Source organism: Mesoplodon bidens, assembly GCF_964165515.1.
Source record: "Mesoplodon bidens genome assembly, chromosome: 14".
In the NCBI taxonomy this organism is placed as follows: Eukaryota; Metazoa; Chordata; class Mammalia; order Artiodactyla; family Ziphiidae; genus Mesoplodon; species Mesoplodon bidens.
This window is the reverse complement of record NC_138170.1, coordinates 28,581,486-28,605,180: the sequence shown is the minus strand read 5'-3', so window position 1 is coordinate 28,605,180 and position 23,695 is coordinate 28,581,486. Positions and strand designations below refer to the sequence as shown.

Genomic DNA, 23,695 nt, shown 5'->3' with positions numbered 1-23,695 from the left:
CTGAGTCCTCGGTGACCTTGACAGGCAAGTTTCGGTGGAGCAGAGAGAATGGAAAGACAAGAATTAGAAACAAGTGTAGAAAACTAGACATTTTTCTGTAAAAGGAAGAAAGAAAGTAGGTGGGAGCCAAAAGTGCGCTTTGAGAGTTTTCTTTTTAAATGATGGGGGACTAGTGTCACATATTTGAACGCCGATGGGAATGAGCCAGTAGAGAAGGAAGCGTGATGACACAGGAGGGGGGAAGAGGATCACGGCCTTGAATGGGTCAGAGGGCATGCGTGCAGGGGTGGCCTTGGGTCGGGGTGCAAGCAGAGCACCTTTGTAACAGGAGGGAGGGCGGGTGCGGTGCCGGTGCTGGTGGGGTTGCAGGGGGTGGGGTCTCTTCTGATGGCTTCTGTTCTAAGAGAAAGAGGAAGCAGGGTCACTGGCCCAGAGTGACGACAGGGAGGAGGTAGTAGAGGGCTGAGAGGAAAGGAGAAGGTGTGGAATGCTCGTGTCCGGCAGGGGGAGAGCAGAGGACCAGGGAGTTGAGATGGAGTGGACAACAGCAATGGACCCACTTGAGGCTGTGACATGAACTTGGAGTGAGACCAGCCTCTGGTTTGCTATTTCTCAGCCACGTTGGATGTGATGGGGAAGAGCTGGGTTTAAACCTAGGTTTGGTTGGCCAGAAATACAATGGAGCAAGAGAGGGCCAAGGGAATTTAGAAGTGGGGAAGGGCAAAGAGGCCAAATGTAAACTAGCTAGGATGTAAATTATGATTCTGCTGCATGTATCATTTCTGTCAAGAATGAGGACGATTGGAAGAGGACTTACCTGCAGGATGCAGGGAGAAAAAGGGGGCTGAAATCACTGAGCAGCCAGCTAGCTGGGGTTACCAGGGGTTAGGAAAGTCACCAGCCCTGCTCCTGTGTCTGCTTAAGGAGAACCAGCCATAGAAATCACCTGGAACTTAGAGGGAAGAGGAAATTACAGCTGAGAGTTCTCGGGCAAAGTTGAGTGTGGTAAGACTTAAGTCCTGTTTGGTGGTCAATTGCTAGTTCTTTAAAAAAAAAACACACACAAAAGCTTAACTCTAATTTCCTTAAAATAAATACTTGAGATTTCTGCTTTTGTTCTTCTGTTAGAGGTTATATGCTTGTATTTTATCATCTGTTCTTTTTTATTTTAACACCTTTTTTTGCAATAATCCACATAAATACAAGCCCCTATTTAAAGTATTCAATTCGGTGGCATTTAGTTTATTAACAGAGTTGTGCAACCATCACCCATCATCAACTTTAGAATATTTTCATCATTCCAAAAAGAAATCCTGTACCCCAAGAGCAGTTGTCCCCCATTTCCTCCCAACCACTAATCTATTTTTTGTCTCTATGGGTTTGCTTATTCTGGACATTTCATATAAATGAAATCATGCAATGTGATCTTTTGTGACCACATATGAACTTCTTTCATGTAGCATAATGTTTCCAAGGTTCATCCAAGTTGTAACATGTATCATTTCTTTGTTGCTTTTTATTATCAAATAATGTGCCATTGTGTGGGTACGTCACATTTTCTTTATCCATTGATGGACATTTGGATTGTTTCTACTTTGGGGCTATTATGAATAATGCTGCTATGAACATTCATGTACAAGTTTTCGTGTGGACCTAAGTTTTCATTTCTCTTGGATATATAATGAGGTGTAGAATTCCTGGGTTCCTGGGTCATATGGTAACTCTCTGTTTAATCTTTTGAGGAACTGCCAGGCTATTCTCCGAAGTGACTGCAACATGTTACATTTCCAGCAGAAGTAGATGAGGGTTTCAGTTTCTCCACATCTTTACCAACACTTGTTATTATCTGACTTTTTGGTAATAGCCATCCTAGTGGTGTGAGATGTTCTCTCATTGTGGTTTTGATTTGCATTTCCTTGATGGCTAATGATGTTGAGCATCTTTTCATGTGCTTATTGGTCATTTGTGTATCTTCTTTCAAGGAATGTCTGTTTTAATCCATGGCTCATTTTTATTGCATTATTCATCTTTTTAGTATTGAATTGTGTGAGTTCTCTATATATTCTGGTTACAAATCCCTTATCAGATACACATGGGCAAATATGTTCTCCTGTTCAGTGAATTACCTTTTCATTTTCTTGGTGGCGTGTTTTGAAGTATCCTCCTATTGTTCTTTATTTTTAAAATCCTTCATTTTTAAAATTATGTAAGGAATACATGCATACAATGAAAAATTAGAAAACTTTGAGCGATACACAAAAATAAAAGGAATAAACAAAACATTTGTAATCTTATCATTCACAGATAATTGCTGTGAACATTTGGGGTTTGATCCTTTTTTTTTTTTTTTTCTGTGGTACACGGGCCTCTCACTGTTGTGGCCTCTCCCGTTGCGGAGCACAGGCTCTGGACGCGCAGGCTCAGCGGCCATGGCTCACGGGCCTAGCCGCTCCGTGGCATGTGGGATCTCCCCAGACCGGGGCATGAACCCATGTCCCCTGCATCGGCAGGCGGACTCTCAACCACTGCGCCACCAGGGAAGCCCTGGGGTTTGATCCTTTAATTAAAAAGAATTCTCATTATCCAGTTTTTAACCTGTTGTAAATCTCATACATTGTGAATAACTTTCCAAGTCAATAAACATTTCTACAACATCATTTTTTTATGTTGTACAACATTTAATCACATGGATGTACAGTTTACCCAAAAAGTTCCTTATTGTCAGATGCTTAAGTTGTTTTTCCCTGTTATAAATGTAGTTAAATCTCTATGCATATCTATAAATACTTTCTTTGAATAGATTTCTAGAATGGGAATGATGGGTCAAAATGTAGGCACATTTTTGGGGCTGTAGAAACATGCAGCCAGATTGCCTTCCGGAAAGATTGTGGCCAGCTACGCTCCTGCTGGCAGTCTGTGAGAGAGCCAGCCCTTGGTCAGAAGCTAACCTGGTCCACACAAAAAAGCAATACTATTGTCAGTAGCACTGTGATAGGCACTGTTCTAAGCACTTTATACATATGACTCATTTATTCCTCACGATAACTCTGTCAAATTGATGCTAGTGTTTTTCCATTTTACAGACAAGATAATTGAGGCACAGAGAAGTTAAGTTTTGCCCAAGGTCACACAGCTAGGAGTGGCAGGATTTGAACCCTGAGGCAGACTCCCTTCTGGGAGAAAGCCTGGTACTGTTAAGTACAATGCTGGCTATTGCTTGAAGATAGTCTTTACAATGCTAAGAAAGTTTCCTTTTATTCTTAACTCATGAGAGCTTCATTTAGAAATAACTAAAAATTTTATAACAATTTTATAACCCCTCACACTCCCTCCTTTTTTGCCTATATAGATGAGGGGTTGACAAGCTTCTTCTTAAATGGCCAGGTAGTAAATACTTTAGGTTTGGGGGACATAAGGTCTCTGTCACAAGTACTCAGCTCTGCTGTTGTAGTTAAGAGGCAGCCACAGGCAATATGTAAATTACAAAACCAGGTGGCTGGCTACCGGGCCATAGTTTGCAAATTTCTGTTATAGATGATTATTTGGGTTTTCTCTCCTTGCTTATTGATACTGAGCCACTCCTGCATTCTGGAATAATCCAGTCTGGCCATGCAAAATCTACTGCTGCAATCTATTTGTTAGTATTTTATTTAGGACCTTTATATCTCTGTTCAGGAATAGGATTGATGTGTGTGTGTGTGTGTGTGTGTGTGTGTGTGTCCCCTGGTCAGGCTTCACAAAATGAAAGGGAGAAACTTCATTTTTTTTCTATGCTGTGGAACAAAGAATGATCTATTCTTTGAGAGACTGATAGAACCTGCCTCCAAAGAAACCATCTTGGCCTGATGTCTTTTTTGGAGGTAGTTCTTTGAGATCTCTTCCACTTTCAGGAAGTGATCTCTTCATGTTTTCTATTACTTTTGAATTAATTTTGGCAATTTATATATATTTTTAGAAAGTTACCCACTTCATCTAGATTTTCCAGGGTTTTTCCATTGCTTTGGGTGTAGCAAATCTCTTAATTTTTTATTCTCTCCATAGTATCTTTTTATTTCATCTTTCTTATTCCTAATGGTGTACCTACTTTTTAACATTAGATTTGGTAAATAACCTAATGTTTATTTTATTGGTCTTTTGAAAGTTTGCTCTGGGATTGAATTATCAGTTGTAATATTCTCCATAATTCTACTCATCATTTTCAAATTATCTTCCTACTTTTCTCTAATTTCTTGAGTTATCAGGTTATTTATTTTCATTCTTTTTGTATAAAAGCAAGAATATTTAAGACTAAATTTTCTTTTGAGTACAGACTTGGCTACCAAATTTTAAGGCATAACCCTCTTACTCTTGGTATTTTCTAAGGATCTGTGATTTTAGTTTTGGTTTTTCCTTTGACTCAGAAGGGTTTTAAGAGTACATCTTTAAATTTCTAAAAGGTTGGGATTTTTGATTTTTGAGTTTCTCATTAGTTTCTCATTTTATTATTGAGGTCAGAGAGTGTGACTGGTAATGGGTTTATTCCTTGGACTTTATTGACATTGGCTTTGTGGCTTTTAATTTTTTCTAAGTGCTCCAATGGTACTGGAAAAGAAGGTGTAAGTTCTGTTTTTAGATTACATGATGTTTGTGTATTTAAACGACACTGTTAATCATATTACTCAGAGTCTCTGACTCCATATTCTTTTTAAAAAAAAATTTACTTGGTTTTTCAAGACTGAGGGAAATGTAATGACTTTCCCACAGCTATCGTGTTCCTGTCATTTCCTTGTACAAAACACACTGATTGTTGCCTTTTTATGCCTGACTCTGAGCCTGAGTCATAAACTCAGATCTTTAAGTATCTGAGCTGGGGAAGAAAAGAAAGACTTAAGAGGAATCAAACAGCTAACTTGAATTCCATTCTAACCATTCCTACCTCTATGTACATATTTGCCTGTGTGTTAGCGTGTGTACTTTGGGGGGATATATGTGTGTTTCAGCATATACATCTCTCTTGGGCATGATTGTGTAAATATGTTCTTTTGTGTGTCCGTGATTGGGTGAGTTTGATATGTGTGTCTGTGTATGTTTATTCACCCATGGCATCTTTTTCTTCAAACTGAACTTAAAACATCACGGCTGGTGTCTGCCTTGCTGGCTGTTTTGAGAGTCATTACAACTCAGAAATCTCTGCTACCCTGTATCTTAACCCACCTGAACCTCTTTTCCCCTTTTTGGCTGCAGAAGATCCTCCTGGTAAGTTGGTCAGACAGAGACTGTCTGTAGACTCAGCCTTACTCTGGCACCCACTTGGTGCTCTGTCTAGGCACCATATTCTGGCCACACAGATGGTGTTAGGGCCATACTTCCAGGATGGGTGGAGACTCTGAGAACCTCAGTCCATGCTCTCCCCATTGTACCTGTTCAAGTTCCCTTGGTCTGCCTGCAGCATGTGCTAACGCTTAATAAGGTGGAGCTTGACAGACTGGGCATTGGTCTAAAGGGAGCACCAGCATTTCCAGAAATTCATGATGGGGTTCAGTTCATTTTATGGAATCAGAGCAAGCTCCTGGGAGATCCCCTAGTTGACCGCCTCATACAGAGGAGGAAAGCGGGCCCCAGAATGGGCTCTCCCAACACCTTGTCCTGGGCCCTTCCCATGGAACTGGGTGAGCTTTGCCGGCAGCACAGACCCAGTGCCTGGGCCTGGGTGGGTTTTGGGGGAGGCCAGGGAGAGTGATGATCCCACCTTCAGAGAGCTTGCTGACTCCCTGAGTGACAGGACACCTGCACAGGGCACAGCTGAAGGAGCATTCTAGACACAAGAGCCAAGAGGGCCTTGTCCAGGAAGAGTTAAATGGCAGGGAGACCAGAGTGTACCCCAACAGGCCCGTCCACCTTTGCCCACAGATATGAATAAGCGAAGGAAGGAAGGGGCAGAGAGTGCGTTGTCACAACCTTCCTTTCTCCTCACCTAATTTCCCCCATTGAGCATAGTGTCTTTTGAATAATGAGCACTTAGTATTTGTTGAATTTCAGGGACTCTGCCTTGATTTGACCTTGCAGGAGACTAAGTTCTGATTTTGGAAGCTTTCTTTTGGCTGGGGGCTGGTGGGGATCAGGATAGCCCTTTGGGGTCTGAGTTTTCCTGGGTCCTGTATTTTATTAATAAATAACACTTTATTGACATTTCTCCCCAAAGAGTTATCCTATGTATCCTCTGATTTTAGCCTCAGTATGCCCCTGGAATGCAGGGGGACTGTGGTGATTATGCCCATTTCACAGAAAGGAAAAGGGAGGCCCCAAGAGCTTAACAGAATCACACAGTGCAGGTAGGCAGGGCCAGGGCGAGAGCCTCTGCCTCTCAACACCAAGCAGGTGTGAAGACCTTTCTCCTGACTGCACAGTTGGCCCCTGGAGAGGCAGGGAGTTCCAGCTCTCTGCCCCTCCCGAACTCACACCAGCAGGAGAGATTGGCAGTCCAGGCCAGCCCATCAGCCTTGCTTGGTGTTGGTCCAGAAGCACCTTGCTTGACAAATTCTGTTTCTGAAACAGTCTCTTTTTTTCTACCCACTCAGGAGGAGGAGTTCATTGATTGGTGGAGCAAATTCTTTGCCTCGATAGGGGAGAGGGAAAAGTGTGGGTCCTACCTGGAGAAGGACTTTGACACTCTAAAGGTGAGCACTCCTCACAATGTCCTCTTCAGTCTAGCAGTCCCTGGGCACGTGCACTGGGCAGCGGGAGATGCAACTGAAAGAGAATATGTGTATACATAAATGTATATGCATATATATTTATGGGTGAAATGATACCTGGGATCTGTTTTAAAATGCTCAAGAAAAGTAAGGATGAATTATTTAGATGATGTGGGTCACCCTCTGATAGATGTTCAAAATATTAAAGACGATTGAAATTGCAAAATATTGAAAATTGTTAAAGCTTGGAGATGGGTACTTAGGGATTTGCTATACTATTCTGGCTCTTTTAAAGTTATTTGAACTTTTCTATTATAAAAATTTTCCATTAAAATAAAAAGGAAAGTCAATGTGAGAATGTACCTCTGATTCCCCCACCTCTGCAACTGGGATAGAAATTACCCAGCACATATAAAAATATGGTAAACTCTGTTTCTGTGGAAAAAAAACCCAGAGCCCGAAAAACACCACAAAACCAGGGATGAGTCAGCCAAATTCTGGTATTTTGAGGAAATTCCACAAATACGGTTATACTTTTTAAAAGCAGACTACTTTTAAAAAAGATAACCGGAGGTGATTCAAAATTACTCCCTGAAGGAGATACATAGTGTCATGGAGAGGGTTACCAGGTAAAATTCAGGATGCTCAGTTACACTGGACTTCAGATATATAATGAATAATATTTTAGTATAAATATGCTTTAAATATTGCACAGACATACTTATCTAACAACTATTTGTTGTTTATCCTAAATTCAAATTTAACTGGGTGTCCTGTATTTTCACTTGCTAAACCTGGCAGCCCTACCTAGAGAGCAAGAGGGGGCCAAGGCTGTCAGACATGCAAGAAAAGCCCAAGGAGCTCCCTAACAGGGACTAGATGAAGGGGGCTTGAGGCTTATTGGAGTGGTGGGTGACCAGTATGGAAGGTGATCTCACAAGGTGGCCAGAGCTGCCTCTGGTACGTTGGACGCCCCCATGTCATTGTACCTGGAGACCTGGAGGGGCAGAGATGAGGCCTCAGGCAGCAGCAGTCAGAAGGCTCAGGCCTCCCCAGGCAGCTTTGTTGACTTGGTAGGTGGGTGTGTGAGGCTGGGCAAAGAGACAGAACTATTTGTGTACCAGGAAGAAGGTCCGACACATTAAGTCTGGCATGTGGTACTGTGGCCTTGCCAAAAAATGAGAAAAGCCAAGTAAGAATGAGGACTCCTGCCAGGGTGGCCCATGGCCCTGGCACCCTTGCCACTCCCTCAGATGCCGGATGCTGAACTGGCACCCAGCCCACCAGCTTGACCTCTCTGAGATCTGTGACAGTTTCCAAGTGAAAATGGGCTGTCTAAAAACAAGATGCATTCAACCTGTTTCTGGGGGGAAAAGCAGATCTGGAAGAAACGCTGGTCCTTTAGGGATCAGTAACCACCACCACCAACATGGGTCTTTGAAAAATAGCTTGTAGTATTATGGAGAGAATGGAGTACACAATGGGTGGGGGGAAAAACCCATATTTTGGAAATTGCTATCATAGGGAAAAAAAGACAACTCATAGTCACAATAGTGAAAGATAGAAAACAAAGATACAGCAAGAAAGCATAGAAAGGCAGAAATCATAGAAAAACACAATAGAAAAAGAATAATTTTCCTAATAAATAAAACTGGGTTACAGTCTTTTACTAAGTGATAAGGACTCAGACTTCATCAAAAGTCAAAATTCATTATAATGTCTTTAAAAGACACATCTAAGACAATACAACTTAGAATGGCTAAAATAGTAAATGTTTTGGCAAACAAAGTAAAGTAAGTGCGAACAAAAGAGAAACAGATAGAAACTAAAGTAAAAAGCAAAGGAAACAAAATGGAGTGTTTTGTATAAATAAAAGATGTACATCTCAGTGCAAAAACTCCCAAACATTAATGTATGGAACAATAAAGCTTAGAAATCCTTAAAGCAAAAATGGATAGGAATATATAAAGTAATACCTCACACAAATGAAGGCATGAAATTACAGAAATTAAAGTTGCAGTGGTGATTTAATGCACCTCTTTCCTAGACAGATGAAACAGGCAACCAATAAATAAGGAAATAAAAGATCTGAATAACAAGGTAAATATTTTCTAAGCTACATCAAGAGTAGCTTTAAAATAGAGGATAAGAATAATTTAAAAATGGAAAATGCATTTTTCCTAATGCTCAGAGAACGCTTACAAAATTTGATCACATATTAGGTTAGTAATAGGTTACCAAAAGCAGAAATCATACAAGACAGATTTAAATGCAATAAAATGAGAAATTAATAACAAAAGTTTAAACAAAAAGACCAACCACTTGGAGATTTAAAAAGTATTTTATTGGGACTTCCAGTATGAACATGGCTGCATAAGTCAGCATTTTTCACTTTTTCTCTTTGGAAATCATTCAAACCCACAAACTTCATTTTCAGTAAAAGTTGGAAACAAATAAAACCCGCAGACTCCAAAATACATGTAAGGGCTGTCCAAAGGCAACTGAGATTGGGTAGAAGCCACTCGGCAGTAAATGAAGAGAAGATGCATGAAAATGATGAAAGGTCATAGTGGTAGCAGATCTCAGAAAACCCCATACTTCCTAATAAAAGAATGTTGATAATTATTTAAGACGGGCTATGGATTCATGGGGACTTATTATCTATTCTCTTTACTTTTGTGTGTGCTTGAAAATTTTCATAACAGATAGTTAAAAATATAATTCCTGAAATTGAAATTTCACTGTAACATATAAAAATATATCCTTTGTTCACAACAATGGACATGGGAACTTTGGAGACAGGTTCAGGCTGGTGACAAAAGCCTCTTAGACCTGATTTGGTTCAGAGAAACAGAGAAGTTGGAGCTACACAAGAATCACACAGATGAACCATATTTGTAGGGAACAGCCTGCCTCTGTTATGGGAACAAAGGAAATAACTGGTCTAGGAAAATCTAACACATTTAGTGACAAGTAATAACAAAAAAAAATAGCACAGTATTAATTTTAAAATACTATAAAAATAAGAAGAGAAAATATATAACAAAACTTAACCAAAAGAAGAGGATATATACCCACCAGAAAAATTTCTCCAAGGAACAGATGAGATGAAAGATTTTGCTGTTAACTTTTTAGAAATAGGGTGGTCAGAATGCAAGCAGAAATAAAAGAATGAAGGGCTGTTGAGATGAGAAGACATGAAATATGAGCTAGTAAGATTCAGGAAAGAAGGAGAAGAAAACATGAAATTGGAAAGAGCACAGGACAGAATGGCCACACTGGAAAACACAGAAAGGGGCATAGAGGGCAGAATGAAATGGAAATAAAGAAAGAGTTATAAAAGAATAAAGAGAAAATGACAAACATAGTAGTCAGGGAAAGGAGATCCAACATTTGCATAATTGGAGTCCGCAAGGAGGACAACCAAAACAAGGAACTAAAATAAACAGTTGATAGTTTAATAAAACTTCACTGAAATGAAAGAATACTTGAGTACGCATACTAGAAGGTCTGCTGTGTGTCAGGAAAAATTGACCCAGATTGGTCAACCCAGGGACATATTCTAGTGTAGTTATTGGACATTAGAGATAAAGAAAAAATTCTTTGGGTAGTCATACATTCTCCCTCCACAAAAATTTAAATAATTAAAAAAAGGAAAGAACTCAAGGTGACTTCACTTTCTCTACAACATTTAATGCCCAAAGACAATAAAGCACCATGTGTAAGATCATCAGGGAAAGAAAGGGTGACCCAAGGATTTGACATTCAGCCAAGCTGCCCTTCAAGCGTAAAGGCTACAGACACACAGGTATTCACATTCAGGAGACAGGTAGTATGGCTCCCAGGAGCCTGTCTTGAGGGACTCCTACGGGATGAATTGGAGCTCATCTAGGAGCCACCTCAACTTGGATGTAACTGGGAAAACCATAACAAAAGGACTGGTTGTGAGCATATTTTACCTTAAGCCTAAGATGGAAACAAATGAGAGGGTTAGGGTAACTGGACAGAATGTAAATACCGTATATACTGAAAAGGTAGAAATGATAAAACTGACAAAAGTTAGGTAAAGGAGGAAAGAGAATGGAATACAGAGTAAGAACACTGATAGTCATATTACAGAATAAATAGGATTGCCAGATATTATCTAAAATTGGCAAATCACGAAATGTGGAAACAACCTAAATGTCCATTGACTGATGAATGAATAAACAAAATATGGTAATTACATACAATAAAATATTATTCAGCCTTAAAAAGGAAGGAAATTCTGACCCATGCTACAACATGGGTGAATCTTTAAGACATTATGTTAAGTGAAATAAGCTAGTTGCAAAAGGGCAAATACTGTATGATTCCACTCATGTGCAGTATTTAGAGTAATAAATTCATAGAGACAGAAAGTGGAATGATGGTTGCCAGGGGCTGGGGGCAGGGGGAGAAAGGGAGTTATTGTTTAGTGAGTTTGGGGTTTCAACCGGGGGGGATGAAAAAAATTCTGGAGATAAATGGTGGTGATGGGAGCATAAAAGTGTGACTGTACTTAATGTCACTGAACTGTACACTTAAAGTGGTTAAAAAGGTACGTTTATGCTATTAATATACATAATATATAAATATAAAAAATAAAATTGGCAAATCAAATAATAGGCATATAAGCAAATTATAAGCAAACAGCACAAACATAAACATTAAGATAGATAATATTGTCTAAAACTAGGTGATGGAGAGGGAGAGGGAGGAAGATAAAATTTGATTTTTTTTTTTTTTTTTTTTGCTGTACGTGGGCCTCTCACTGTTGTGGCCTCTCCCGTTGCGGAGCACAGGCTCCAGACGCGCAGGCTCAGCGGCCATAGCTCACGGGCCCAGCTGCTCCGTGGCATGTGGGATCTTCCCGGACCGGGGCACAAACCCGTGTCCCCTGCATCGGCAGGCGGACTCTCAACCACTGCGCCACCAGGGAAGCCCAAAATTTGATTATTTTATCATTGCTATAGTGGGGAACCCATGAATACTGCCCCTAAAGACAGAATAATATTAGATCATAAACTCAGGTCATTTTAGCTCTCAGAAATACTAAAACACACACACACACACACACACACACACACAGAGAAAACAGACCATGCAAAGGTTTTTATTTTTATTTTTATTTTTTATTTTTTTTTTGCGGTACGTGGGCCTCTCACTGTCGCGGCCTCTTCCGTTGCGGAGCACAGGCTCCGGACACGCAGGCTCAGCGGCCATGGCTCACGGGCCCAGCCGCTCCGCGGCATGTGGGATCCTCCCGGACCGGGGCACGAACCCGAGTACCCTGCATCGGCAGGCGGACTCTCAACCACTGCGCCACCAGGGAAACCCCATGCAAAGATTTTTAGAAAAACCCTATGAAGCTAGGAAATATAATATAAACATATTACATGACTATGTAAATATAATACAAATGTAAAACCAGACCAAACATATCTGTCATATCAATCATTTATTAATCACAAAATTTAAATCAGATCTCAAAGCAAAATCTAACTCTAAAATAAAAAGCTTCATAAAGGTTGAAAATAAAAGATTGGGAAAATGTGTCCCAGGCAAATGCAGATGAAAAGAAAGCAGAAGTCACAATCTTAATATTAGATGAGACAAAGAATAGCACTTTAGAATGCTAAATGCTGCAATTCCTAGTTATGACGGTCATGAGAATATCTATGTGCTAAATAATACCTCAATATTTACAAAACAGAAATTACAAGAGATAGAAGAAGAAATAGAAGTATACTGGTTTGTGGGGGAGATTTTAATTCACTTTTCTCAGTTCATGTCAGATCAAGGGGACAAAATCATGAGAGGATATAGAAGACTAAAGTAATTACTAACCTGATTGAACCTGGTAGCCTGAAAATAGAGACACCCCTATGGCACATCTACAAAATTGACATATATACACTACTAGGTATAAAATAGATAACTAATGAGAACCTACTGTATAGCACAGGGAACTCTACTCAATGCTCTGTGATGACCTAAGTGGGAAGGAAATCTAAAAAAGAGTGGATATATGTATGTATACATATAACTGATTCACTTTGCTGCACAGCAGAAACTAACACAACATTGTAAAGCAACTATACCCCAATAAAAATTAATTAAAAAAACCCCAAAACAAAAATTGACCATGTGATAGAGCATAAAGAAAATCTTAATAAAATTCAAAAAGTGGCAAAACACTGACAATGTTTTCTGAATATAATGCCATAAAATTAGAAATTAATAACAAGCTCAAAAGCACAAGAAAACTTCTATCTGGAAAATTAAAAAAAATCAGCTCTCTTTTAACAATTCTTGGTGAAAGAGAAAATATAAGAGAAATTGCAGAATATCTGGGAAGCAAGGATAAAACGCTACCTTTTAGAACTTACTTGTTACAGTTAAAACAGTATTCAGAGGAAGTTTATAGCCCTAAAAACTTATGTTAAAACAAAAGAAAGAAAACCAGTTACACATCTAGCTTTTAGATCAAAAAGTAAAAATAAAACTATAATTATGGAATGCCGAGAAAAGAAAAATGAAAACATTATACATGAAAACAAATGGGGCAATACTAAGGCAGTAGTAAGCAGAGGCAATTTCATAGCAATAAGTGTTTTCCTTATCAGAAAAGAGGGAACAAAGTAATTAAAATTTCAACGGAAGAAATTAGAAGAAAAAAATCCTTAAAATAGTAGAAGAAAATAATAGAAATAGAAGCAGAAATAAGAAACTAGAAAAGAGAAAACGGTAGTATAGACACCTCGAAGAATTGTTCTTTTGATTGAAATGATGCAACTATATAAATATGGCAAGAAAATATTCAAAATGATACATACCAAATGTTAACCAAATAATTAGTTGTCATTTTTGGAAATCAGAATTTAAGGCAATGATAATATTTTCTTTATATCTACTTACATTTTCTAATTTTTAATAATGAATCTATATCACTCACGTAATTAATTATTTCTTAGAAGAGATAGAACTTGGGCTTCATGGAAGAGATAGAACTAAAACTAGGCCTAATGAGAAAAAATGTTTAGCGAGATGAGAAAGGAACTTACCTGAAGTACAGTAGGCCCTCTGTGCCCGCGGGTTGCATATTTGCGGATTCAACACATGGAATCCGCCGATATGGAGGGCTGACTATCTTGCCGGTCAGTTTCAGATATAACCAATTTTAGCATGTATATTAAGGGGGTTAATATCACTATTAATTAGGTACATTTTATCATCTATAATAGAAGACTACTGCTTCGTTTAAGTCTAAGCAATGTTCTAACAAGTAAAAGTCATTAAGAGGAGAGAAACAAATATCTTGAGTTGACAAATTTAAAGTGGTGCTCAAAAGACATCCTCAGCCCAGTATTTGATACACTGCCATTTGGACATCCTGGACAGTAAGTATTTTGCTGACTTGTGAATCTTCTAGAGTTCTGTCTTGATCTTCAAATAAAAAGTCAGTTAACTTTTCATTTATTTGTTTGACTGTGATCTTATTCTCCAAAAACGCACCACCCATGTATCTGATGACTCTCAGGTATCTAGAATATTGGATTAATCAGAAAACCCTGTTTTCCAACGTTGCTGAACAAACGTCTTCCCCTCTTACTTCCTTCTCTGGTTTCCACCCCCCCCACCATTTCTCTCTCTCACCTCCATGATTTGCATCCTTTTTTATCTCTGCCTTTGTTCTCTTCTTCTCTGCCCCTCTTCCTTCTTGGCCTCCTCTCTTACCTCCACCTCTCCCACCTGCCTTCCTCTTGGCCTTTGTTCTCTAATTTGCTTATGGCGTTTCCCCCTCATTTTCTTCTCTGTCCTTTCTCTCCTTTCCTTTCCTTGAACACTATCATGTTTCCTCTTTCCTTGCTGTCCCTCTTCTTTCTCTCTTTCCTTTGTCCCCCTCCTTTGTCCCCCCATGTGGCAGGTCTATGACACACCACTGGAGAATGTGAAGGACTTTGAGGGCCTGTGTGACTTTTGTAACACCTTCAAGCTCTACCGGGGCAAGACTCAGGAGGAGATGGAAGACCCATCTGTCATTGGGGAGTTTAAGGTAAGTCCTTGAGGACACATCTCTAACCCAGGGGGGCCCAAGACTGGAGTGGCAGCAATGAGTGAAGGGGGTGGGGGCAGAGGTACTGTAGTGACATCAGTAATGACCCCAGTGCTGCGGTTGGTGACCATGTGGGTGATGGAGATGGTGGCGGTGACGGTGATGCTGCTGATGCAGAATGTGATGGGGGTGATGGGATGGCATTGGGCTTAGTGATCGCAGTGGTGATGACTCTGGCAGACATGAGAGTAAGGGACATAGTGGTGATTGTATTGGTGACACTGGGGATGAAAATTAAAGTTGACCCCTCCTTTTCAGGGCCTCTTCAAAATTTATCCCCTCCCAGAAGACCCGGCCATCCCCATTCCCCCAAGACAGTTCCACCAGCTGGCTTCCCAGGGGCCCCAGGAATGCCTGGTCCGCATCTACGTTATCCGAGCATTTGGTCTGCAGCCCAAGGACCCCAATGGGAAGGTAACATTCCTAGAGCGCTCACCTCCCCTGGAATAAATGGTAGGCTGGGGTACAAAGAGGCTGCAGAATCTGGATACACTCTTTGCCCCAGGGAGTTCACAGTAAGTGGGGAAACCAGACAAACATGTACAAACCTGAGGTGTGACTGCATTGGAGTTCTATCAAGGCCAAGTGTTCCAGGAGGTCAGAAAAGGCCAATGTCAGTACAAGACTTTGGAATAATGGGGAAGACTTCCTGGAAGGCATAGGATTCTTAAGGATTGATGGAGTTTTGATTGGCTGGGAGGGAGAAGAAAACCATATTTTAGGAGGAGTCAAAAACCTTGGCAAAGGTTTGAGAGCAGACTCAGTGTAGGTTTAGCACAAGGATAAGGCATAAGGACAAGGGATATTGATGGTGTAGCCTGGGGCAGGACTTTGTGGGGCTTTCAAGGGTGGGGTTGGGGAGGGAAGAAGGAGGGGTGGAACATGATGGGTAACTGTGCTGGCCTGGCCATGGTGGAGCCTGAGGCAAAAGGAAAAATCAGCCGTCCTGATCCTGTCTTTATTTAAAACTTTGATACTTTCTTCATCATGGACTGTCGGTACTGGTTTTAATTTTTAAAATATCACATTAAAATGTTGTTTATTTTGATTACTAAGCTCTTTTGTCTTTCCCTTAAATTTTGTGCCTGAGGCGAGTACCTCACTGACCTATTCTCTTCCTGACCCTGAGTGAAGGAGGGGAGCTTGAAGGAGGGCAGGAGTCTGGAGCTACCGGGAGATGTTGGGGGGAGGAACAGAGTAAAGTTGGGAAGAGAGAGAAAGAGGAACAGGCGAGGCAGGAGTGGGGGACCCTGGGGTTCAGAGGCACGAGGCTAGGGTCTTCTCTTGTCTCCTTAGACAGGTGCAGGCCTAGCCTGTGTCCTAGGTTGTGGGTAAGGGCCTGGTGTCCCATCCCTGGTGCCGTGCTTTTCAAGGTGAGAAAAGCTGCCCATGCCCTGCTGGGAGATCACAGGGCGGGATGGAGCAGTCCCCGCCCAGGCACCACCGATGGCCTCCAAGATGTGGCTGTGGTCAAGCTTATATACTTCGAGCCTTCCTGGTGCTGAGACTGACTGTAAACATTCTTTGGCCCTGGCTGCTCCAGAGGCTAGTTGAGGGAATGCTGCTGCTTGTAGGAGGCTGCGTTGGGCTGAAAAAGTCTGGCCATCTCTCTCCCTTTCCACCTGCTGAAGCAGAGGTCACAGACAGGACCCCAGCTTGGCCCAGTCACATATGTCGCACAAAACTGGCATGTTTCTGAGGATATGGGCCTGGCCCCCACCCGCCCTCTCCCAGTGGGGCAGTGGGTTGGGAGTATGGAGGACTTAGGTGCCCAGTTTCCACTGCCAGAGCCGAGGCTGGAAGCCCACATCGGGGGTGTGTGCAGGATGGGGCTGCTGGCCTGGCAGGTGGCAGCTTCTTGATGGTGGGCCCCCTTGCCCCTTGGAGGGGCAGAGCATTGAAGGAGCCTCAGAAGCGTGTTGGGAAGGTTATGTCGCTGAAGTGTTTCCTTCTCCTCCTCCAGTGTGATCCTTACATCAAGATCTCCATAGGCAAGAAGTCGGTGAGTGACCAGGACAACTACATCCCCTGTACTCTGGAGCCTGTGTTTGGAAAGTAAGTTGGGGTGGCTTGGGTCTTGGGGTGGAGGTGCCAGTCTGGATAACCCACAGCCCAGCGGGAGAGATGTGGCTGCCACTGGGAAGTCCCCATCTCCTGGAGCAAAGCTGTGTTCCCTAAATCTTGCGTGTCTGTAAGGGTGTAACCTCAGCTAGCGCTTCCTTAAGCGCTAAAGGCTTGAGTCCTGGCAGGAGCTCCTAGTTAAACAATTACCTTGAAGATCAGAAATCTAAATGGAAACCCAGAGCATGCATTTGCTAATTCTTCATTTTTTTAGATCAACTTTTACTTTGGAATAATTTTAGATTTACAGAAAATTACAAAGATACTATACAGTTTTCGTATACCCCTCACTCAATTTCCTCGGCCATTAACATCCTACCTAACCACGCTACATGTATCAAAATTAAGAAATTGATATTGGCACATGACTATTAACTAAACTCTGGACTCTTTTAGGATTTTGCCAATTTTTCCATTAATGCCCCTTTACTGTTTCAGGATCTAATCCAGGATTCCTATTACATTTAGTAGTTATTCTCTTCTACTGTTGCACGTTCACCTGTGGCAGATAGTGGAAGGATGTGGACTCAAGAGGGTAAAATGCTCCCTAAAGTCTAAGGACGAGGGAAGGAAGAAGCAGTGCCCATTGCACGGGAGTAGTTCCCAGGCTTCCTGACTTGCTTCCTGTTTGGATGCGAGCGTATTTAGGGCAGAGAAAGGAGAATCTTGAGGGAGGTTGGCAGCTATTTCTCTAGCACCTGTAGGAGAAGGCATGTACTGGTATTGTCAAGTGACACACTGGATTCATGACCCGGTGTCTCTTGAGTTAGTTGTAGTCATCTGGCCCTGCAGAGAGACCCAATCAGCCAGGGGAAATGGCATTTTTGAAGGGGAAACAGTCCTGGCCAATGATGAGCCACTGCTAAGCTGGAACTGGAGGGAAGCGCTGCGGGGAGGATGGCGGGTGGAAGAGAAGAACCCTGTTTGGTGAGCCCCAGTGGTCAGCATGGGGCCCCAGGCTGACGGGACCACGCAGGGCCCAGGGCAGGGTAGGGGCGCTAGTGTAGAAACACGCCTCTCCCTCTCTGTTTCACCATCTCCTTTGGATCATGGCCACCTGCTCTGCTTGGGGTGTCAAGCCTCTGTGAGTCCACAGCAGAAGCTCTTTGTTTCTATCACCCACGTGTTGACCAGCAGAATGCATGGGCCATAATCAGACACAACTTTGATTTTGTCTGCCAGTTTCCTGTAAACATTTATTCTGTGCGGGTGACCTTCCTCACTCCCTGAGTGGAAACTGTAGTAGGCAAGCCACTTTCCCACTCAGGTTTAGACAGTCCACTTTGCCGTCAGCCCACCGTCTCAGGCTGGTAACCAGAACACGCATTCATGTGTCATCAGGAGCGCACCAGATGGCTGGAGGGCAGTCGCTCCCTCTCGCAGCTGCGTCCACCTTGGGCACAGCGTGTGCGCCTTGCGGGGGTGTGCGGAGGGGAGGAGGGTCTTTGCCCAGTGTCCCCCCACCCCGCCCCTTCCTGCCGTGCTTCGCCATACTTGCAGGGCCAGGACTGGGGAGCCTGTGTGAGAGGAGGGGCCCATCTCAAGTGCTGACTTCGCCCCATCGGCACCCTTTGGGTGGCAGATGTTTGCTTCCCTGTGGGCTTTTCAGATACACCCCCTGAGCCCTCCTAACATAGCTCCTGGGATGTGGCAGGTGCTGTGTCCCTGTAGCAGATGTCCCCCTCCCATACCCCCCAACCCGTGCTCAGATGGGCCACCCCACAGTCTCTCGCTGTTGGAGCCCCAGCTCCCGTGGGACAGGCTTCAGAGCAGCAGCCCCCTCCTCCGCAGGCAGCGCTGCAGTTCCGTGCCCAGCCAGGACGGGAGCTCAGCTCCTCCCAATCGTCCCCCCACCCCCTCTCTGCTACAAGCTGCTTGTGCTTCCTCCACCACAGCTCGGGCGCCAGGCTTGTGTGTCCCTCCTGCAGGGAACTCGTTTCAGGGGAGAAGGGGCAGCGCTCCTACACTTGACCTCCGTGGGAGGTGACGGGGGTCTCAGAGCGCGGCAGGAGCTCTCTTCAAAGAAACCTTCGCACAAATCCTCTTTTTTTTTTTTTTTTTTTCCCATGAGACAGGAACTGGGTATTTTTTAATTGAAGTATAATTGATTTACAGTGTCACGTTAGTTTCAGGTGCACAGCACAGTGATTCAGATATATATATATATGTAAAAACATACATGTATACATCTGTATATCTTCTTTTTCAGATTCTTTTCCCTCATAGGTTATTACAAAATATTGACTATATAGTCCCCTGTGCTATACAGTAGATCCTTCTTGTCCAGTAGGTCTTATTTTATAGACAGTAGTGTGCATCTGTTAATTCCAAACTCCTAATTTATCCCTCCCCCTGCAAGATAGGAACTATTGTTATTATCCTCTCTTAATCCCACTCCAGAAGGAGTGGTGAAGCCCCAGGAGTCCGGAAAGTGGATCCCAGGCCATGCCCTTGGTAAATTCTGGAGCTCTGGCACCTGCCTCTGGATTTCACATCTCTTGTCTCCACGTGTCCTGGTTGAAACTTCATTTTTAACCTTGTGCTCCATTTCATTCGTCCATTCTGTGGTCCATCAGGCAGGCATCTGTTATATGCCCAGCTCAGATTATTTGGGAATACTGCACACACACACACACACACACACACACACACACACTCAGGCAAGCCCAGCACCGGGAGTGCTGTGGGTGGTGTGCTGTAAGAGCTATAGGAGGCTCGAGGAGGGTGGACTGCAAGCCAGTCCTGGGAGAGGAGGAGGAGGCCAGGGGTGGCTTTCTAGCTCTTGCTCCAGCCTTGCCACCCACTTGAGTTTGCGCTGTGTCCGGTGACCTCTGGGAGCTGGCGTCGTCATGACAACTGCCCCCACCCCCACCCCAATAGGATGTTCGAGCTGACCTGCACTCTGCCTCTGGAGAAGGACCTGAAGGTTACCCTCTATGACTATGACCTCCTCTCCAAGGACGAAAAGATCGGGGAGACGGTTATCGACCTGGAGAACAGGCTGCTGTCCAAGTTTGGGGCTCGCTGCGGACTCCCCCAGACCTACTGCATGTAGGTGCAGGGCGCTGGCTGCTTCCCTGACTGTGGGCCGAGCCCTGACTGTGTGCCAGCCTGGGCCTAGCACGGCACAGACACTGTCTCTCTCAGTCAGCCCAGGTCTTATCCCCACTCCGTAGATATGGAAACAGACCTGGACTTGTAAGTGGTGGGATTAGCTTTTTTTTAAATTAGTTTCTGCTTTATAACAAAGTGAATCAGTTATACATATACATCTGTTCCCACATGCTTATCTGACGCTAAGAACCCAGCTCTTCCTCACGTCTGTCCTTACAATCAAGTTCTCCTTAAGTCACCATCGAGGGCCTGGAGAGGGGAAGGAGAAGGGAGACAGACAATGGGACACACAGCCCCTCTGGGCCCCAAGGTGAACTCACGTGTGGCCAGCCCCACCCACTTCCTGCCACCTTGGGTCTTGTCTGGGTCTGATTCTCTAAAGCCGGAAATTGGAAACATTTCAGTTCCAATTCCATGTATATGTAAAGAAGTCCTTTTGTCTCTGGGCCTCAGTTTCTCTGTGTGTGAAATGGGCTCCCCGGTCACGATGAACAATCACACAGGGTGCCCACGGTCAAAGTGAAGGATGGGTGATGCCGTGCGTGTGGGTACATAGGTCACTGCACACGCCTCTGCCCCCGTCAGTGTCCTGGAGCGTCTCATCTTTGTCTTGTGTCTGGGCCTCAGCTCTGGACCCAACCAGTGGAGAGATCAGCTCCATCCCTCTCAGCTCCTCCACCTGTTCTGCCAGCAGCACAGAGTCAAGGCCCCCGTGTACCGGACAGACCGTGTAGTGTTTCAGGATAAAGAATACACCATCGAAGAAATAGGTGAGTTCTCCCTCTACCGCCCTCTCTCCTGTGGGTCCTCTCCTGCTGGATGTAACCACTGGGCACAACCCCCACCAGCACGGTGTTGTCTTGAGTCTCTCCAGGGCAGCACAGATGGACTAAACTTGCACTTGGTATTCTTGGGACCAGTACTTACCTGGGACACCATTGTGAAAATGAGAGGTCAAGGTGGGGCCAGGGTCAGGGTGGGTCTGGGTCGGAGCTCAGTCTAAGACCAGGTTGGGGCCTGTCTGAGGGCAAGATGAGGGGTGAGTCTGAAGCCAGGCTCAGGGTCATGGTTAGGATCAGTCTGCTTCTGGCTTTGGGTGGGCACGCTGGTCAGAGTTTGGGTACAGCCCACCGCTGAGAAAGTTTTCTACTTTATCATACCAGTCTGCCAGCTTGACCTTGACGGTACCTTCTGAGCCCCCAGTCACAACTCCTGCACCTGATACATCCAAAGGGTGGCAGGAAGCCCTGTAGCCCCCGTCTTGCCTAATGCTCTGGGTCTGCCTCATGCTCATGCCGAGGGTCCTGCCATGTGCTCCCCGCGTGTCTGAGATGCTCATAGGCCTGCACGGCCCACCCAGAGCAGCTCAGACTCCCCGGAGGTGTTTACAGGCGCAGCTGGCCCCTCGCCTCCTGCTGGTTTTGGAGATGTTTGATGTCAGAGCTGGTGCTGAGGTTGTAAAAGGGGAGCGAGGCTTTGGCTCCCTCATCTCAAATCCCTGTCCTCCTTCTTCGTTTCTCTGATTCTCCGAGGTCATGGCTGAGCCAGGCTCCTTTCCATTAGGCCCTAACCCCTCCCCCAGTCTCTTTTCCTGTAGAACATGCATCTGTTTTAGGGGTGGTCTCATTTCTTTCTGCTGGTCTGTGAGCAGCTTAAGCACAGGAACCAGGGCTCATGGTCATAAATCCATAGGAAAAGAAAGCCAGAAAGCTAGAGTTGGTGAGGCCTGACATCTCCCTGTTTTTGCAGATGAGGCCATTCAGACCGTGAGGGGTTAACAACCTGCCCAAAGTCACCCAGCTGGTTAGAGGCAAAATCAGTTTCCTGGCCTGGTGGTCCTTCTGCAATGCTATGCTGCTTTCTTAGTGGCACCTATTAAAGTGGGCAGGGCATGTTTGATGGATGAACGTGTGTATGTGTGTGTACGTTAGAATCTGTGCTGGTGAACATGGGCACACCTGAGTGCACAGACCTGTGTGTGTACGTGTGTATAGACACATGTGGACCCTCCTACCCCGAGTCAAGGTCTCTGTCAAGGGGGCTCCAAGTTCATGTTGCTGGCTGGTTGGCCAGGCTTGTCAGGGTCAGAACCACCGCCGTGTCCTCACCCCATCCACAGTACCAGTCCATGACCCAACCCCTGGCAGGTAGAGCTGTACCTGGGAAGCACGCAGGGGAGGGGAGGGGTATTCACATCCAGTCACGCGCCTTTCCTAATGAGTGTGTGATCTCAGCTGCTCTGCTACCCAGCTGTGTGGCTGCCCGGTGCTTCATGTCTGTCATCTGTGAAATGGGGCTAATAATAGCACCTACCTTTTAGGGTTACTTTGAGGATCGAGCCCTGTTAATATTTATGAAGAACGGTGCCTGGCTCCTGCTTTATAAGTGTTCTCTGTTATGCTATTATTTTAGCTACTGCTACTAATCAAAGAGATTGCATGAAACAGAGAATACTACTGAGAGCACTTAGATGCCCAATCTGGGAGAAGAGGCTGTGGAGCCTCAGGGTTGAGAGCAATCTGGAAGGGCTTCCTGGAAGGAGTGGGCTTTGGAGGGTGGGGAGAATTTGTATTGGGTGGGAAAAAGGAAGGAGAGCTTACAGAAGAGGCTTGGTAGTGTTGGTGGCAATGGGGAACCTGGATTTTAAGCCCAGAGCCTTGGACAACGAGGTTTCCCTTACAGAGAATGAGACGTGAGGGCCAGAAGGACTGTGTCTGGGCTAGCTGTGTCTAGGCTGCAGGGTTAGCAGCTTCCCGAGGCCCTCAGGCCCCCCTACCATCTCCTGCTCACTCCGTCCTGGCAATTTTTTTGTCTTCTCTCTGGGGCAGAGGCTGGCAGGGTCCCGAACCCACACCTGGGCCCAGTGGAGGAGCGTCTGGCCTTGCATGTCCTCCAGCAGCAGGGCCTGGTCCCTGAGCACGTGGAGTCCCGGCCCCTCTATAGTCCCCTGCAGCCGGACATCGAGCAGGTAGGACCTCCACCCTCGGGCCCCAGAGCCCCTGACCCTCAGCTACCCCTCCCCAAGGACAGCTTGGATATCCCAGAAGCACCAGTGGAGACCTCAGGATTTGGCTAATCCCTCCTTGTGGAGTTTCTCCACAGCCTGAATGGTCACCATTGTTGGCCTACGAGGGGACCTCTTGAGCCTGGCCTCCCCTGGCTGCCTGCAGGCCTCAGGGCCTGGGGAATGAGGCTTCTCCTCCATCCCCGTGTAGGCTGGACCTCTGGCTGCCCACAGGTCATTCTGAAGCCTCGCTCTTTCAGCCTGGCCACAGGGAGTCCTCCCCTGCTATCAGTCAGTGGCATTCCAGATGGCCAACCCTGTGCTGGGCAGTGAGGAGTTCAGACAGGGCAAGTCTATGACAGAGAGGCAGAGAAGCCATCAGGAGGGCCAGGGGAACCCTCGCTGGCAGAGGGAGGGAGGGCGGAGGGACAGCAGGCCCCGGGGTGACATGGGGAGGCTTCCTGGAGGGGTTTGGAGGAGGGGGAGGAGAGAAAAGGTTCCAGGCAGAGATGGGCCGAGGCAGCCTTTGTGGCACTAAGGTGCCTTTGTGGACATGCAGAGAACATCCTCTCTGCTCTTTGGAGCTGAGCTCTCCTCCCCTTGGTGGCGTGGCCACCAGCTCCCCAGAGTGGCACTGCAGGTGTT

At 44.8% G+C, this 23,695-nt stretch overlaps 1 protein-coding gene across 23 annotated transcripts in view; it reads left to right on the top strand.

Moving 5' to 3' along the window:
- The window catches only part of DYSF (dysferlin), a 228,089-nt gene that overhangs the window by 181,552 nt on the left and 22,842 nt on the right, over positions 1–23,695 (top strand). For all 23 annotated transcript variants that reach the window (XM_081254720.1, XM_081254713.1, XM_081254719.1 and 20 more), the window contains 7 exons: positions 6,558–6,656; positions 14,623–14,751; positions 15,070–15,225; positions 16,775–16,866; positions 19,813–19,983; positions 20,674–20,816; positions 22,875–23,014. In XM_081254720.1, coding sequence (XP_081110846.1) covers positions 6,558–6,656; positions 14,623–14,751; positions 15,070–15,225; positions 16,775–16,866; positions 19,813–19,983; positions 20,674–20,816; positions 22,875–23,014 — 930 coding nt within the window. The remainder of the gene's footprint in view (positions 1–6,557; positions 6,657–14,622; positions 14,752–15,069; positions 15,226–16,774; positions 16,867–19,812; positions 19,984–20,673; positions 20,817–22,874; positions 23,015–23,695) is intronic.